Source organism: Lathyrus oleraceus, chromosome 4, assembly GCF_024323335.1.
Source record: "Lathyrus oleraceus cultivar Zhongwan6 chromosome 4, CAAS_Psat_ZW6_1.0, whole genome shotgun sequence".
In the NCBI taxonomy this organism is placed as follows: domain Eukaryota; kingdom Viridiplantae; phylum Streptophyta; class Magnoliopsida; order Fabales; family Fabaceae; genus Lathyrus; species Lathyrus oleraceus.
The window spans coordinates 146654458-146669740 of record NC_066582.1 but is presented as its reverse complement, the minus strand read 5'-3'; the positions used below and the strand labels follow the sequence as shown (position 1 = coordinate 146669740).

General features: G+C 34.0%; 1 protein-coding gene across 3 annotated transcripts; it reads left to right on the top strand.

Moving 5' to 3' along the window:
* The first annotated feature begins 1515 nt into the window (after positions 1–1515).
* Positions 1516–9985, top strand: LOC127074181 (protein transport protein SEC16B homolog). Of its 3 annotated transcripts, XM_051015477.1 has the most exons (13): positions 1520–3697; positions 3787–4107; positions 5287–5406; positions 5483–5605; positions 5753–5920; positions 6075–6206; positions 6290–6424; positions 6889–7016; positions 7090–7198; positions 7278–7595; positions 7722–7847; positions 7935–8230; positions 8930–9985. In XM_051015477.1, exons 1-13 carry the CDS (start codon positions 1982–1984, stop codon positions 9444–9446), a joined length of 4209 nt encoding a protein of 1402 aa, XP_050871434.1. In that variant the 5' UTR covers positions 1520–1981; the 3' UTR covers positions 9447–9985. The 3 variants fall into 3 exon arrangements, with proteins under 3 accessions (XP_050871433.1, XP_050871432.1, XP_050871434.1); XM_051015476.1 differs by having other exon boundaries at positions 1516–3697; positions 3799–4107; positions 7722–8230; XM_051015475.1 differs by having other exon boundaries at positions 1518–3697; positions 7722–8230.
* Positions 9986–15283: the final 5298 nt, after the last annotated feature.

Sequence of the window (15283 nt, the reverse complement as noted above, 5' to 3'; positions counted from 1 at the left end):
TAGACATCATGACGAATGGAGTGTAGGTCGAAGTGTTCAGAAGACTAAGAGCTATGATGAATGTAGATAACTTAGATATAATGAATTAGGTGGTGTGTTGAATTGTAATTCCTTGTGTCGAAGTAGGTTGCTCGACATAAGCAAGGAAGTGTCAAACCACCTAGTGTGTTGAGTTGTGTTAGTGTGATGAAGTGTCGAAGCATGTTGCTTCAGATAGGATTTCAACTTAGGCCTATTTTAGTAGTGTTAGCTATTTTGGGCTTTTATAGTTTTTGGTTTTGACTTGAGGTCCAAGTTAACCTAAATCTATAAATAGATGGAGTAACCCTTATTCTTGTAATGAAGTGAATAAAATATTTATAACATTGTAATTCACAGTATTTTACAGTTGCAAAGTTAATAAGAAGTTTTCCATAGTTTGTGAGCAGAGTGAAACTCTGCAGAATTTAATTCTTCTTTTCCTTCATCGTTATTTACTTTCTTTCTGTCTCTATTGTTCTTCTTTTCATTGCTATTGTGTGAATGATAACAATCTTGTTCATCAAGATTGATTGAAATTCTCCATAGATTTTGGTGGATTTCCAACAATAGATACATTAAACCGAAGCTTTTGCATATGGAAGCTTGGCTTTAGATAAATGAACCAACGATGAACAAAAATATGGTGATAGGTTGAGAGACGAGAGAAAATGAGGATGAATTGGTGGTTATGGAGAGGGGGGGGGGGCAAAATATACGTTAAGATTATGATTAACGAGCGATGTAAGAGATAGAGAGAGAAGAACAACGAGAAAGTGATGATAAAGGTGAGTTGAGAAAACGATGTAGAGGAGAATGAGCGTGATGTATGATTAGGATTTTACCTTATTTTTAAGAGACTAAAAAATAATGAGATTGAGACTTTTTAGGATTGAAATTTAATTATTGAGCTAATTAACCCAACAATACAAAAATAATAATTAGTAAATATGCTCGATCAGATTCAGTTTTGTTTGAGTTTGATATAGCCAACGAAATCGAATTATCACTATCCAATAAAAAAATAGTAAAATCACATGACTAATCCGATAATTCGATTTTAATCGAATCAAACACATTTTTATAAAAAATATGCTTCGATACCATTTTTATATCCTTACCTGCTAAGTAGTTTTTTTAGTAATAAAATACAACTCCTATAGGTTTGGATTCATTAATTTTATCTTACAATTTCAAATTTTCAAAAATAGAACGAATAAAGTAACGGAGATAAAGTTTAAATTTCTTATACTTGCATTTATCATAAAATGATGATGAGACAGTGAAGTATTCCAATCATATATCACGATTTTATTAAGTACAGTTACGTTTATTGTCCCACCCAAAAACAGTTGCGTTAGATATACTACTCTTTAAATGTGAAAATAAATACTAGTAGCAGATATGGAAGTTTCAGTTGCATGCAAGTAAAATACACGTACTCATTGATTTATATATTTGGCGGTAAAATGTAAATAAGAAATAAAAAGACTAAAATATAAACTAATCTAAAAAAAGGAAAAATGTCGTAGTTTCTATGCGAAATCAAAGGCTTTCCTCTGTTTACTCTCTTTCGTTCTCTGCTCATTCTGAAAATGGATCTCTAACGCACTTTCTCCTCCATTTTGTTTTTTTTTTCTTTCCTTTCTTCCGTTTTCTGCTTCGCGATACAAAACGCTGCGTTTGGTTCAGACCGAAGCTTTGCATTTTCCTGGTAATGCTTTTTCATATTCATTTCTGGTTACTTATTGTATTTATGTGAAATTCTGAATTATCGGATCTTGTTTACGTCTTCGACTGTGGATGGTTTCGATTTGGATCTCGAAGGTTGGGAATTGTAGGTGGTGAAATCAGGGATTGTGTTTACGTAGTTTATTTTTTATTTTTTATTATTATGTTGATTTTTTGTGTTTACCGGCGAATTGTATGTGGTGTGATTGAGAAGGATTAGGGTTTTGGTGTGATGGCTTCGAATCCTCCATTTCATGTGGAGGATCAGGATGATGAGGATTTCTTTGATAAATTGGTTGAGGATGAGGGGGGGGATGTGAAGCCTGGTCGTTATGATGAAGGCAATCATTCTGATGGGATTGGTGATGATGCTGATGCTAATTTTAATGGTTCTTCGTTTGGGAGTTCAAATGGTGGAGGAAGTGGGATTGAGGTGAAAGAGGAAGATGAAGAGAAGGAGGGTGGTGTGAAATTGGATGGTGGAAATGTACAAGAGGGGAGTTTTTTGGCGTCTTCTAGTACGTTTGGATGTGATGGTACGGCGGATCATGGTGATCGTGGGATGGAATCGGGGAATTCGTCAGGTTCGAGTGGTGACAAGAGCACTGAATTCCCTAGTACAGACGTTAAGGTGGTGGGTTGGAATGCATTTTGTGCTGATTCAAATGGAGGTGTTGGGTCTGAATCTTTTTCTGACTTTTTTAACGAATTCGGAGATGTGAGTGGTAAAGCATATCACGATTCTAATGCTGGCGTGAAACCACCAGAAGATCAATATAGGTCAGCATATCATCCTGACTCGAATACTTTGACAAAACCGAGTGATGGCTTGAATGCATCGGTTGATTATACACAATATCAAGGGGGTCAAGGTTATGGCGCATCTGTTGAAAATAGCACAAGTGGGGAAGACGTAAATAGCAGTCAGTATTGGGAGAGTCTTTATCCTGGCTGGAAGTATGATCACAATACTGGGCAATGGTATCAAATCGATGACCAAAATGAAACAGCCATTACTCAGGGAAGCTCAGAAGTCAATACAGCTGTGGGTTGGAATGCTGCTTCTGATACTAAAGCAGAGGTCTCTTACATGCAGCAAGCTGCTCAGTCTGTTGCTGGAAGTTTAGCTGAATCTGGCACAACTGAAACGGCCCCAAGCTGGAATCAGGTGTCACAAGGGAATAGTGGGTATCCAGAACACATGGTTTTTGATCCTCAGTACCCTGGTTGGTATTATGACACAATTGCCCAAGAATGGCTCTCGTTAGCGACTTACAATGCATCTGTTCAATCTTCTGTTCAGGGACATAAAAATGGACATCCGTCTACTGGTACATTTTCGCATAATGATAACAATTCGTATACAAATTATGGTCAGGCTGGCTATTATGGGTCACAAGGTGCTGGTAACCAAGCTGCAAATAACAATTGGAGTGGTTCATATGGTATTCATCATCAGCAGGGTTTGGACACGCACACAACTGGCACTGCTACTAAAAGTGGGAATGGTGCAACTTACGGTGGAGACCAGCAGTTTGATCATTCATTTGGTTCTAGTATTTCTGGCAGCAAAGATCTACAAAATGCATCTAGCTCATTTGGATCAGTTTCATTGTATAATAAAATTAACCATGATCACAGTTTGGCTAATGGAACTGTTGAACCACAATGCTTTGCCCCTAGTGGGAACTTTGGTCAACATTTTAATCATTCAAATACACAGTTTGATGAACAAAAAAATTTCTCAAACAATTATGCTGCTGAAAGTCAACAGCCCATTGGTTACTCCAATCAATCATTACATGGTGGACAACAACATTCTTATGCCCCTCATGTTGGAAGATCATCTTCTGGGCGTCCTGCTCATGCCTTGGTTACCTTTGGATTTGGTGGAAAACTCATAATAATGAAAGATTCTAGTCTTTTGAGCTCAACATATGGAAGTCAGGTTAATTTTTTATTCCTGTTTCAGTTTTGATATATGGTTCTCTTGGTTTCTACAATGGCTAACAATGCGCATCTGTTTTTTATCTGAAGAGTGTCGTACAGGGCTCTGTTTCTGTGTTAAACTTGCTGGAAGTTGTCTCAGGAAGTATTAGTTCTTCCCATATTGGAAATGGTGCTGGTGATTATTTTCGTGCTCTGGGGCAGCAATCTGTCCCAGGTCCATTGGTTGGTGGGAGTGTGGGAAGTAAAGAGTTGAACAAATGGATAGATGAGAGGATTGCACACTGCGGATCTCCTGACATGGATTATAAGAAAAGTGAAAGAATGAGACTCCTTCTCTCCTTGCTTAAAATAGCTAGTCAGTATTATGGAAAACTACGCTCTCCTTTTGGCACGGACAACATACTAAAAGTAAGTTAAATCTATGGTTCTTCAAATCCTTTTATATTTTCTCTCTATGCGACGGTTCATTTAATTTTCCATAATTTACAAGATTGATAATTGCTTGGAATATTATTGAGTAAGGGTTGATTTCTATTGTTATCTTTTATCAATTCAGTTCTTGGATCTCCGGTACTCTACCTTATTATGCTTACTAATTACTACTAATATTGATGTAAATGAGATATGTATCCTTGTTTCCCTGGCATTTTTAGATTACATATTTTTTGGAGTGGTTCATAAAAATGTAAATGCACTCCAACGTGGTTGCTATGCTTTATTCTCTTTCTTCAGTTCAAAAGGTCAGTTACATGAGCATTTATGGGAAGGAAGTCGATTTTTTTTTTTTATTGAAAACCAAATATATGGAAAGTTGGTTCTCATTCATATTGTTTTAGGATATAACAAGTAAACAGATGTAAGTGAAGTGTTTTCTACCATCTTTAGCACCAGACAATAAAGCCTTATTTGGTTTAGTTTTGTAAAACCGTTTTATAGTTTTTAAATTTTGAAAATAATAAAACTTGTTTGGTTATTTAGTTTTACAAAACTGTTTTTGAAAACTATATTCTATTTATACGTTTTGAAAACTAAAAATCTAAAACAGGTTTTAGATGTTTTGGTTTTTACTTTTAGAAATTGGGAATAGAAACAAAAAACAAGGAGAAATGATATAATTTTCATTAATGACAAATTTGTAATTTTGTTCAACTTTAAAATGTAAAAATAATATACATGAACCATCTTGCTTTAAGAATGCAAATGTGTCTATCAAAACAAGTTTTTTCATTTCTAAAACAGTTTTCAAAAACAAGATTAGGAAACATGTTTTTTTTCTCTTCAAAACAGTTATCTGAAATTGATTTATAAATATATTTTGAAAACTAAAAAACAAAACTAATTCAACCAAGCCCTAATTTTATGTATTTAAGGGTTCCAAAATAGGTCCTAGGATGTATTCAGACAAACTGTGAGAAAGAAGAGCCATTTGGCTGCTGTAAGTCTGTAACTTCATGGAATTACTTAGGCTGATTTGTAATATTTGATTCACTCTTTTTAGATATCATGCCCCTCCTATCGCTCCTTAATACTATTCCTCATCGGAACACTTCCAGATTTGGTAACCTACCGCGATTGTCTTGTATACAGGAAAATGATAGTCCTGGGTCAGCAGTTGCCAAGCTTTTTGCATCTGTCAAGATGAGTAGTAAGGAGTATGGTGTACCGAGCCACTGTCTGCATAATATGCCTTCTGAAGCACAAATGCGGGTGTGTATCACTCCCTGCACCTCCCAGATTATGAATTTGTAGTTGTACCCTTCACTGATTTTTTTTTTTGAGCTAGGCAACGGCTTCTGAGGTACAGAATCTTCTTGTCTCTGGCAAAAAGAAGGAAGCTTTGCAATATGCCCAAGAAGGTCAATTGTGGGGACCTGCACTTGTTCTTGCTTCACAACTTGGTGAAAAGGTATGCTGTAAAAAATTTCAATGTTGAATACTATACTGAATTACTGATCCTGAACTGCCTGAGCTAGACAGTCTCTTATATGTCTTACAGTCCTTTTTCATCCTGCCTTTATTGGGGGAATGAATTTGGTACATGTTTGAACTGCAGTTCTATGTTGATACTGTGAAGCAAATGGCACTTCGTCAACTAGTTGCAGGGTCTCCTCTGCGCACATTATGCCTTCTAATTGCTGGACAACCAGCTGAAGTTTTCTCGTCCGACAGTTCAAATAGTGGGGACCCTAGTGCTTTTAACATGCCTCAGCATCCTGCACAGGTGATTTTAGTAGGAAAAACTAATAATCCATACAATGATGCAAGGAATGTGCAATTCAGATGTTTTCTTACTTTTAAGTTTCAATAGTTGCAAAAGTTATAGTTTTTTACTCTACATGGAAGCTCATGCCATTGCCTTTATTATTTCTTTACAGCTTCAGTTTGGATCTAATGGCATGCTCGACGATTGGGAGGAGAATTTGGCTGTAATAACTGCGAACAGAACCAAAGATGATGAGCTTGTAATTATTCATCTTGGTGATTGCTTGTGGAAGGAAAGAAGTGAGGTATAGTTTTTCTCAATATTTTCTGCAGTTTATAAATTTTTGTAGATTTATATTACCGTTCTGATTTTAGACTCATATTTTAGATCACTGCCGCACACATCTGCTATTTAGTTGCTGAAGCAAACTTTGAGTCATACTCAGACAGTGCAAGGCTTTGTCTTATAGGAGCTGATCACTGGAAATTTCCACGAACTTATGCTAGTCCAGAGGCTATCCAGGTTCATTGAAACTCTCTACCTATTTTGCTCTTTGACATAAATTGGTTATTCTATTGCTTGTGTATTTTCTGAGTCCAGTTCTCACAAAATGCGGTTAGCCACTCTATTCTACTTGTTGTTAATGCCTCTATCTGGCTCGTAATTGGGGCATTATCTGGTTTCTGGGTTCTTAATTTTCTGGGATTTTGTAGGTTCATATTTGAATCTTTCTTATTTTCTACTCTATCTGTATACATGCTTAAGAAAGATGACATGTAGTCTCTCAATTATCTTGTATATAATCCTAGGTTTATCAACATATGTGGGATTTTTTAAACCTCGTGTTCCGTAAGGTTTTTAAATGATCCCTCTTTTGTGTGACAGGCCATATCTAATTAAATATTATGTCCAATATGATACAATTTTTGTAAGATGTGTTATTGGAAGCACTCAAAACTTATCATATCCAATGGTTTCTTGGACAGAGGACTGAGTTATACGAATATTCGAAGGTGCTTGGAAACTCTCAGTTTGTTTTGCTTCCGTTTCAGCCGTATAAACTTCTATATGCATATATGCTAGCTGAAGTGGGAAAGGTTTCAGACTCGTTGAAGTAAGATCATCGAATATTATTTTGTGATATTATGCTTTAGGTAATCTTCCTAATTGTTGTTACATGACTTCAGGTACTGCCAAGCAGTGCTGAAATCCTTAAAAACTGGCCGCGCACCAGAAGTTGAAACATGGAAACAAATGCTATCCTCTCTAGAGGAGAGGATTAGAACCCACCAACAGGTTCCTCCTTGTTATTTATCGAGTCTTCATTATTTTGTTAGTCTTGTTACTTATCCTCTTTTAAACAATATATATTCAGGGTGGGTATGCTGCAAATTTGGCTCCTGGCAAATTAGTGGGCAAATTGCTGAACTTTTTTGATAGTACCGCGCATCGAGTCGTTGGTGGTTTGCCACCACCTGCTCCATCATCATCACAAGGAACTGTTCATGGAAATGAACAGAATTATCAACATGTGGCACATAGAGTGTCCAATAGCCAATCAACAATGGCAATGTCATCCTTAGTTCCATCTGATTCAATGGAACCCATCAGTGAGTGGACAGCTGACAATAATAGAATGACAAAACCTAATAGAAGTGTTTCAGAGCCAGACTTTGGTAGAAGCCCCCGACAGGTGTGTGATTACTATTAAGGCCTTAAGAGTGTCGTGTACTTTAAAAATTTCTAGATTCATGCATTTGGTTAAGTTTTAATTTTCTTTTTTTTGTTGAGAAAAGTAAAATTTGATCATTCATCACAGGAAACCTCACATGACGAACAAGGAAAGGTGTCAGGGGGTACATCTCGTGTTTCACGTTTTAGTTTTGGCTCACAACTTTTGCAAAAGACAATGGGTCTAGTCTTGAAACCTCGCCCTGGGAAACAGGTATTTATTAGTTCCTTTATATTGTTTTATTTCCATTTTTCCTTCAACTATTCCAATTCAAGGGTATATCTGTTGTACTATATGAAGGCTAAATTGGGTGAAAAGAACAAGTTCTATTATGATGAAAACTTGAAAAGATGGGTAGAGGAAGGCGCTGCACCTCCAGCTGAAGAAACTGCACTGCCACCACCTCCAAAAAGTGCAGCTTTCCAGAATGGTTTAACTGATTACAATTTGAAATCTGCATTGAAGACAGATGGATCACCTTCTAAAGAGGGCTTTGACTTAAAAACTTCAAATCCTGAAATTACTCCAGGGATCCCACCTATACCACATAGTACAAATCATTTCTCTGCTCGTGGCCGCGTTGGTGTTCGATCAAGGTAAGTTACTTTGTAACTTATTAAAATTATTATGTTGGAACTTGGTAAGCGAAGTAGTTGTCGGTGTTCAAACATTGTATAGTGGACATTCTATAAGTTTCTTAGGAATCTTAATTTGTTAATTTTAGATTTCCATATTGGTATGAATACCTCAAAACAATGTTCCTGCAACGCTAACATTCCTATGTATTTTTTTTAATTATGTTTAATGAAACTATTTTCACAAGGGGATGGGATTCCAAGACTCCTGTGAAGATAGGAAACTTCACATAAACTTTCTTCCTGTAAACATTGTCAAATATTCCAAGGAATATTTTTGGTATACTGAATTCATTTTTACACGTTTCTAGGTATCATAATTATAAGAAATGAAAAGAAATACTCTTCCTGTACTCTATTATAAAGCTTCTAGAATATTCGTGCTCAAAAGTTATAACTAGCACAGCCTTAAGGCATAATTTATCTTTATCAGGACTGAGTAAGAGCAAGTCTTGTTTCTAGGCCTCATAAGTATATGCATTGTGGAAATATTAAACATAAAAACAAAGTAAATTAGGAGACACCGGTGCTTCCCCTCACATGCAGCCAGATCACCTTCCTTGAACAAGAGGATATGTTTCTTAATGATAATTAATTCTCTTGACTATCAGCAACATTCAAAATGCAGATGAAATTGACCACCTTTTATGGACTATACAGGTATGTTGACACCTTCAACCGTGGTGGTGGAAAATCTGCAAACCTGTTTCAGTCACCATCTGTTCCATCTACCAAACCTGCTGTTGCTGCCAATGCCAAGTTTTTTATACCTGCTCCCTTGCCATCATCAAAAGAGCAGACAATGGAGGCTATAGAAGAAAACAATCAAGAAGATAATTTTGCTTACGAAAATACTTCAACATCTTATAGGAATAATTGGCCTTTATCAGCATCACCAACTGTCTGGCAAAGGTGTCCAAGTGTGGGCAACTTCGCAAACCATGGAGCAGTGGTGAATGACAGTAACAGTCAAACTCCTCACTCACGGCGGACAGCTTCATGGGGTGGGAGTACTGACGAATCATTTAGTCCCACAAATATGTGTGAAACTATGCCTCTGGGGGAAGCATTGGGAATGCCACCATCAACATATATGTCTGACGATATTTCTCTGAGGCATACACCTCACATGAGGAGTTGTAGTTTCGGAGAAGATCTTCACGAGGTTGATCTTTGAGCAGATGATTAAGCTGTAAATACCAAATTTTGTTTATAGTCATCACTCATCAGAGTGGTTGGGAAGCCTGCATCATTCTTCTCATGCCCGGAATGCTGGTACACATCAGGTGAATTTCATGAAGAAGGAAAAGACATATCCATTGGCCAGTTTTTCGCCCCACCCCTTGTTTTGCTTTAAATGAAAAGGGAGTTGGCACTGGCCACCATCTAAGGCTGGAGGTCAAGGAAGGAGCTGGTGTTCTTTTAGCAAGGAATATACCACTTATCTATATAGTACCACTCATTTGTTCATTCTATTAAACAAGAAAACACTGTTCCTCGAGGAAAAGAGGCCTCAACATATCTAGGACAAAAGAGTAGTTTATAGAATGTGAAATATAAGTTTTGTCCCTCTTGTAATTGTTTCAGTTATGAAATGGAGTTTAAGTTACAAACTAGAGTCTTCTTTCTTGATTTGAAGTGATAGTTTAGATATCAAGTTATTTTACATTTATACACTGTAATTTATATTTATAGTTTTTCATTGAAAGTTTTCTATCATGCTTTCTTATATGTAGGAGAAGTTAATCTAATGAGATATTTTTTTAATCTATCCTCGGATTTAATGATGATTAGTCCGTAGAATATTTCATGCGTGAGGGTTCGATCTATTCTAATGGCACAGAGAAACAACTATTAGGATTCATTTGATTCAATGGATGGGAGAGAATAAGAGAAGGGGATAGGAGAGACAATTTTTGATTAAATGTAGCATTAAATATATTTTTAGTTCTATTAAATATTTTTTTTAAAGGATGATTCTCTTGAAAATTTTCATCGGATGATAATGAGTAGCATATAGGCAGAGTACTATAGTGTAATTTTAATCTAAATAATCCATTTATTTAAATAAATATATAAAATAATCTATTTTTCCATTTATATTTTTCAAAGTAATCCATTTTTAAATATCAAAATAAAGGAGACTTCAATTCAATTTACGTTCGTGTACAACACATAAGATGAGTCGTCAATTTAATTGTTGATAAGTGTACAAATACGTAGGAAAGAAAATATATTATTTTTTCTATATGTTTGTACATTGTTGTCAATTCAATTGACGTCTCATTTTATGTGTTGTACACATGCGTTAATTGGATTGATGTCTCTCTTATGTTAAAATATTTTTTTATTCGAAAGTGGATTATTTGGGAAAATTGACGGGAAAGCGGGTTTGTACTTTTAAATTTTTAATAACACTACAATAAAGTCAAGGATGTTATTGTTGAGTTAAAAAATAAATATATAAAAAATATATACAAGTTTAATAATGATATATTTAATAAAAATTATAAATTAACTTGTGTATATAAAATTAAAATAAAAACACATAAATATATTATGCGGGCATGGGACGTGATGAGGATTAAGGTATCTGTATCCGTGTCCAAACCCGCTTATTTTAATGGATAATTATCCGTATCCGTATCCATTTTACGGATTTTTATCCTATTTGTTGTGGATAAATTTTATGGATATCCACCGGTGATGATTTAAATTGACATCCTTAATTTATATTTTTGATCTCTCTTGCAATTAAACGATAATTTTTATAACAGAATTAACGACAATTTATTAGTTAGCGACAGAATTAACAACAAATAGTTTTAGTATTAGAAATTAAAAGTATGGATGAAATTTTTTATGATTATTTTAAAGAAAATATTTTGAATCATTAGTAATTAAATTAATTAATGTTTTGCCTTTAAAATTTTAGGACACTCCTATTAAATAAAAATAAGACTTAAAATACCGTTTTAATTTTTTTAGGAAATTAATCATTTATTTATTTTAAATTCAAATTATATATATATATATATATATATATATATATATATATATATATATATATATAATACAACACAATAATTTATAAAAACAAATAAAAAATAACAATACAAAATAAAAACAAAAAAAAGTTGAATAATAGTAATAAAAATAATAAAGTTGTTGTGGAAAAAGAAAAATTACAAATAACAAACAATGACTAACAACATGATCGTAGTGATATAAAAAACAAAATTTTAATGTAAAATTAAAGAAATTGAAGAAAAAATCTACATTTTTAATATTTCAACAAATACTATTTATGATTTTAATAAAAAAATTAAGAGTAATTTTGTCAATAAACTAATAAATTATGTTTTAACATCCCCCGCTCCAAAATTTCATAATTTAGAAAATCAAAAATCAATTTACTAAGAATGATCATCTCTCCCCCCTTCTCATCCCTTAAAAAATTTGACCAAACAATCTTAATTTAAACTATTTTTTTTCTCATTTCCTCCGCAAAATTCAACCAAATATATCAAATGATATAACTGTATGTTTGATTATTGGGTCGAATGCTTTTTATGATTCTTTATGTTTGATTTTTGTAACGATTTCTTCATTTTCGTTATTTTTATTTCGAAGCAATCATTTAAGTTATTTTGTAACGATTTCTTCATTTTTATTATTTTTATTCCGAAGCAATCATTTCAGTCACAAACATATATTAAATTTTCAAGATAAATATTTATAACAAAAGAGTCATTTGAGTTATTAATAGTGTAAGAATTTTTACAAACGAAATACTCAAAAAAGAGTTGTTTCGAAAAAATATTGTTTTAAAATAAAAATAATATTTAAAAAAAAGGCCAAAATTATTGCAAATAAATACCAAATCAAAAGATTGCGGAAAGTGATGATATTTTTGATGAATTTGATTTCTCTATAATAAAAACGTTTTAGCCTTTCGAATTAATTTTCCTTCAAGTTAAAAATTGTAGTTCTTTTACTATATAATTAATTTTTTTTATTATTATTATGGAGGACTGGAGCCTAGAAAAAAGATTACAAATTAATATAGAGGGACCCTGAAAAATCTCTTTCGAAGTTTTCATACGCTTTCTTAGGACACAACTCATAAACAATATAATTACTCCTCAAGTTGACCCCGAGTTTTGCAAGTCAGTTAGCATATTTGTTGGCTTCTTGATAGACATGGATCACCCTTATCTCCCAATTTTGAGTCATTATGCTCTCGATCTTTCTAAGAATACCCATTCATTCTCTTATGTTTACAGTGTGATTTGTAATAGCATGTTAGATTGACTTGTTTTCCAATTGCAATATAATTTTGTTGAAGCCCCCCCCTGCTCTTGGCTAGTTGTATTCCTTCCCAAGCACCCCAAAGTTTTGCCACTTGAATTGAGAAATCGCCTAGTTTCTTGGCAAAACCTCCCAGCCATCTACCACTACTATCTCAAAATACTCTTCCATAACCGACACCTTTAGAGGAAGACACAACTCCATCAGTATTCAAAGTTGACCATGATTCTCCAGGAGGAGTCCATCTAATCATTTGAGGAATTCTCTCTCGGTTGGTGAATTTGAGATGGAAGTTGAAACTTCTTTTATACTCCTGAACCTGCATAAGAATTTGAGAAACCGTATTGAAAGACATGATAAATTCAGGATTATACATCCTTTGGTTCCTCCAATTCCAAATAGTATAAGGTGATATGGACTAAATAGACTGTCAGATGTAACACCCTAAATCCGGAAACTTATATAAAAAGTTTTATTCTACTATTTAAGGCGTCACCAACGAACACCATCAAAATATCATCAAAAACATGTGACAACACGCAACAGAAAATCATTTCATAACAAGTTCATTTTAAACTCATAAATAAAGTATTAAACTTTTAAACACCAAACTCAACTTTAACTCAAAAACATAACAAACACCCCGTTCCCAATGTTACAAGATCAGAGCACTAACACCATTAATGTGGGATAAAAATGATAAATACAATGAAGAGTAGCTCCAAAAAGCCATCGTCCACACACAACAACCGCTTTACTCTTGATTATTTGCAAGATGTCTGTGGTGGACAATATTAAGCAAAGGGTGAGAAACAACTTCAATATGAACAGTGTAAAGAATGTGAAGGTAGAGAAATACATAACATGTCATACATCCAATACATAATCAACACCATCATAATCTCACACTCATTCACAATAATATACACATATATATGTAATGCGACTCACGACATAATATGACACTTATACATGTGGTAGAAACTCAACATTTGGTTCTCTCTAGAACTGGGTCCCCCCCCCCCCCCCATCCCCCCTTCTGAACATGTGAGCCCGCCTTCTAAGCTCAAAGCTCTCCTTCTGAGCTTGGGACAAGTCACTAGTCCCCCATTCTGAACTAGTGAACATGCTTATTTCAACGACACGGCACAATGATACATGTCCACACCAATCAATGCAACAACAATAATAATGTTTACGGCCCCCCTTCTGACCATAAAGAACATGCATTGACACACAATAGTAATCCCTCCGTCTGAATTACTATCCACCAATAACAACGACAATGCACACCAATAATACATAATTAATCACCATATAATCATGTATTTCATAACAATACGAATCATATTCACACCATATAACATCACCAAATAACATCACCATATTAAATGATAAATCACATTGCATTCAATCGTGTTGAATCATTTTAACATCAATTTATCATTAGTTCATTCTATTGCATTGATTAATCATTTGGTCGTTATCACTAACTAGTGCATAACCAGTAGAACTACTAATTTTCATAATTTCCAGCACCTATCTAGCCTCTTAATTTATCACTATGGGATAGCCATACGCGTTAAACCGCACCTCATTTGGACTTACGGAACTAAAGTTATAGCAAAAATGATCGGACAACATACTAGGTTTCAATTAAACAATTTTTCAAAATTACATTGACATCAATCGATTGACACCATGGTGCTATCAATTGACATCAAATCTATTTACATTCTGCCTTTGAAAATTTTCACGGTTTGGCTACATCCAATCGATTTATTCATTGCATTAATCGACTGTCATGTGTCAATCGATTGACATAGCTCAAATTTCCAAAAATTCCCAATTTTCACACATTATCTTCATCTTCCTTCTTCCTTATCCCTCATACATTATCCCAACTCTTATTATAACATTCAAATACCCCTTAAATGAATTGAACAACATATAAAATTATCATCGCAATCAATCATGTTAAATCACACATATCAAGTCATGAATCATAGAAATTGGACATACAATTCATCACTACTTTCACCAAATTCACACTCATGTTCAAAGCTTCAAATCTCCCAACAATGGAAAAATACACATATTCATAAACAAAAGAATGCAACACAAGTTCAGTCACAAACAATTACATAACAACATAATCAATCATCAATTTTTTAGATTATCTCACAATAATAACAAATCAAAATATAATTTACACAATCCTAATGAGAGTAAGGGTATTTCTTCTTTACTCTTTCATGCCAAACACCCATATAAAATTCCTTTCTCCCCCTTACCTTAGGTTCCTTGCAAAATTTTGAATTGGTGAAGGTTTGTTCTTCCTCTCCAAACCCTAGCCTCCCTCTTTCTCTCAAAAATTGCAGTTTTTTACGTATTCTATTCTCAAAGGCTCCACTAACTTTTCTATTTATCTCTAATCCTAATTTAATCTCTTAAAAATTACATTAAAACCCAACTCTTCTTATTTTATTCACCACTTCTCTTATTCTCCCTTATTCTCTCTTAATTCCTATTTTCAACCCAAAAATCTATTTTCTTATTTATTTTAATTAATTAATTAAAAAATAATCTATTCTAATTATTTTTAATTATTTTAATTATTTTAATCCTTCTACCACCCCGCCAATGTTATCACTACACCTCACAAATGCCCCACACGCATCTAACTCAATATATTTTTAATTA

Coding starts and splice junctions, on each gene's coding strand:
- LOC127074181 (XM_051015475.1), top strand. CDS start 1,982: ATGGCTTCGAATCCTCCATTTCATGTGGAGGATCAGGATGATGAGGAT. Junction 5,921..6,074: donor TGCCTCAGCATCCTGCACAG/GTGATTTTAGTA, acceptor ATTTCTTTACAG/CTTCAGTTTGGATCTAATGG. Junction 6,207..6,289: donor TGTGGAAGGAAAGAAGTGAG/GTATAGTTTTTC, acceptor CTCATATTTTAG/ATCACTGCCGCACACATCTG.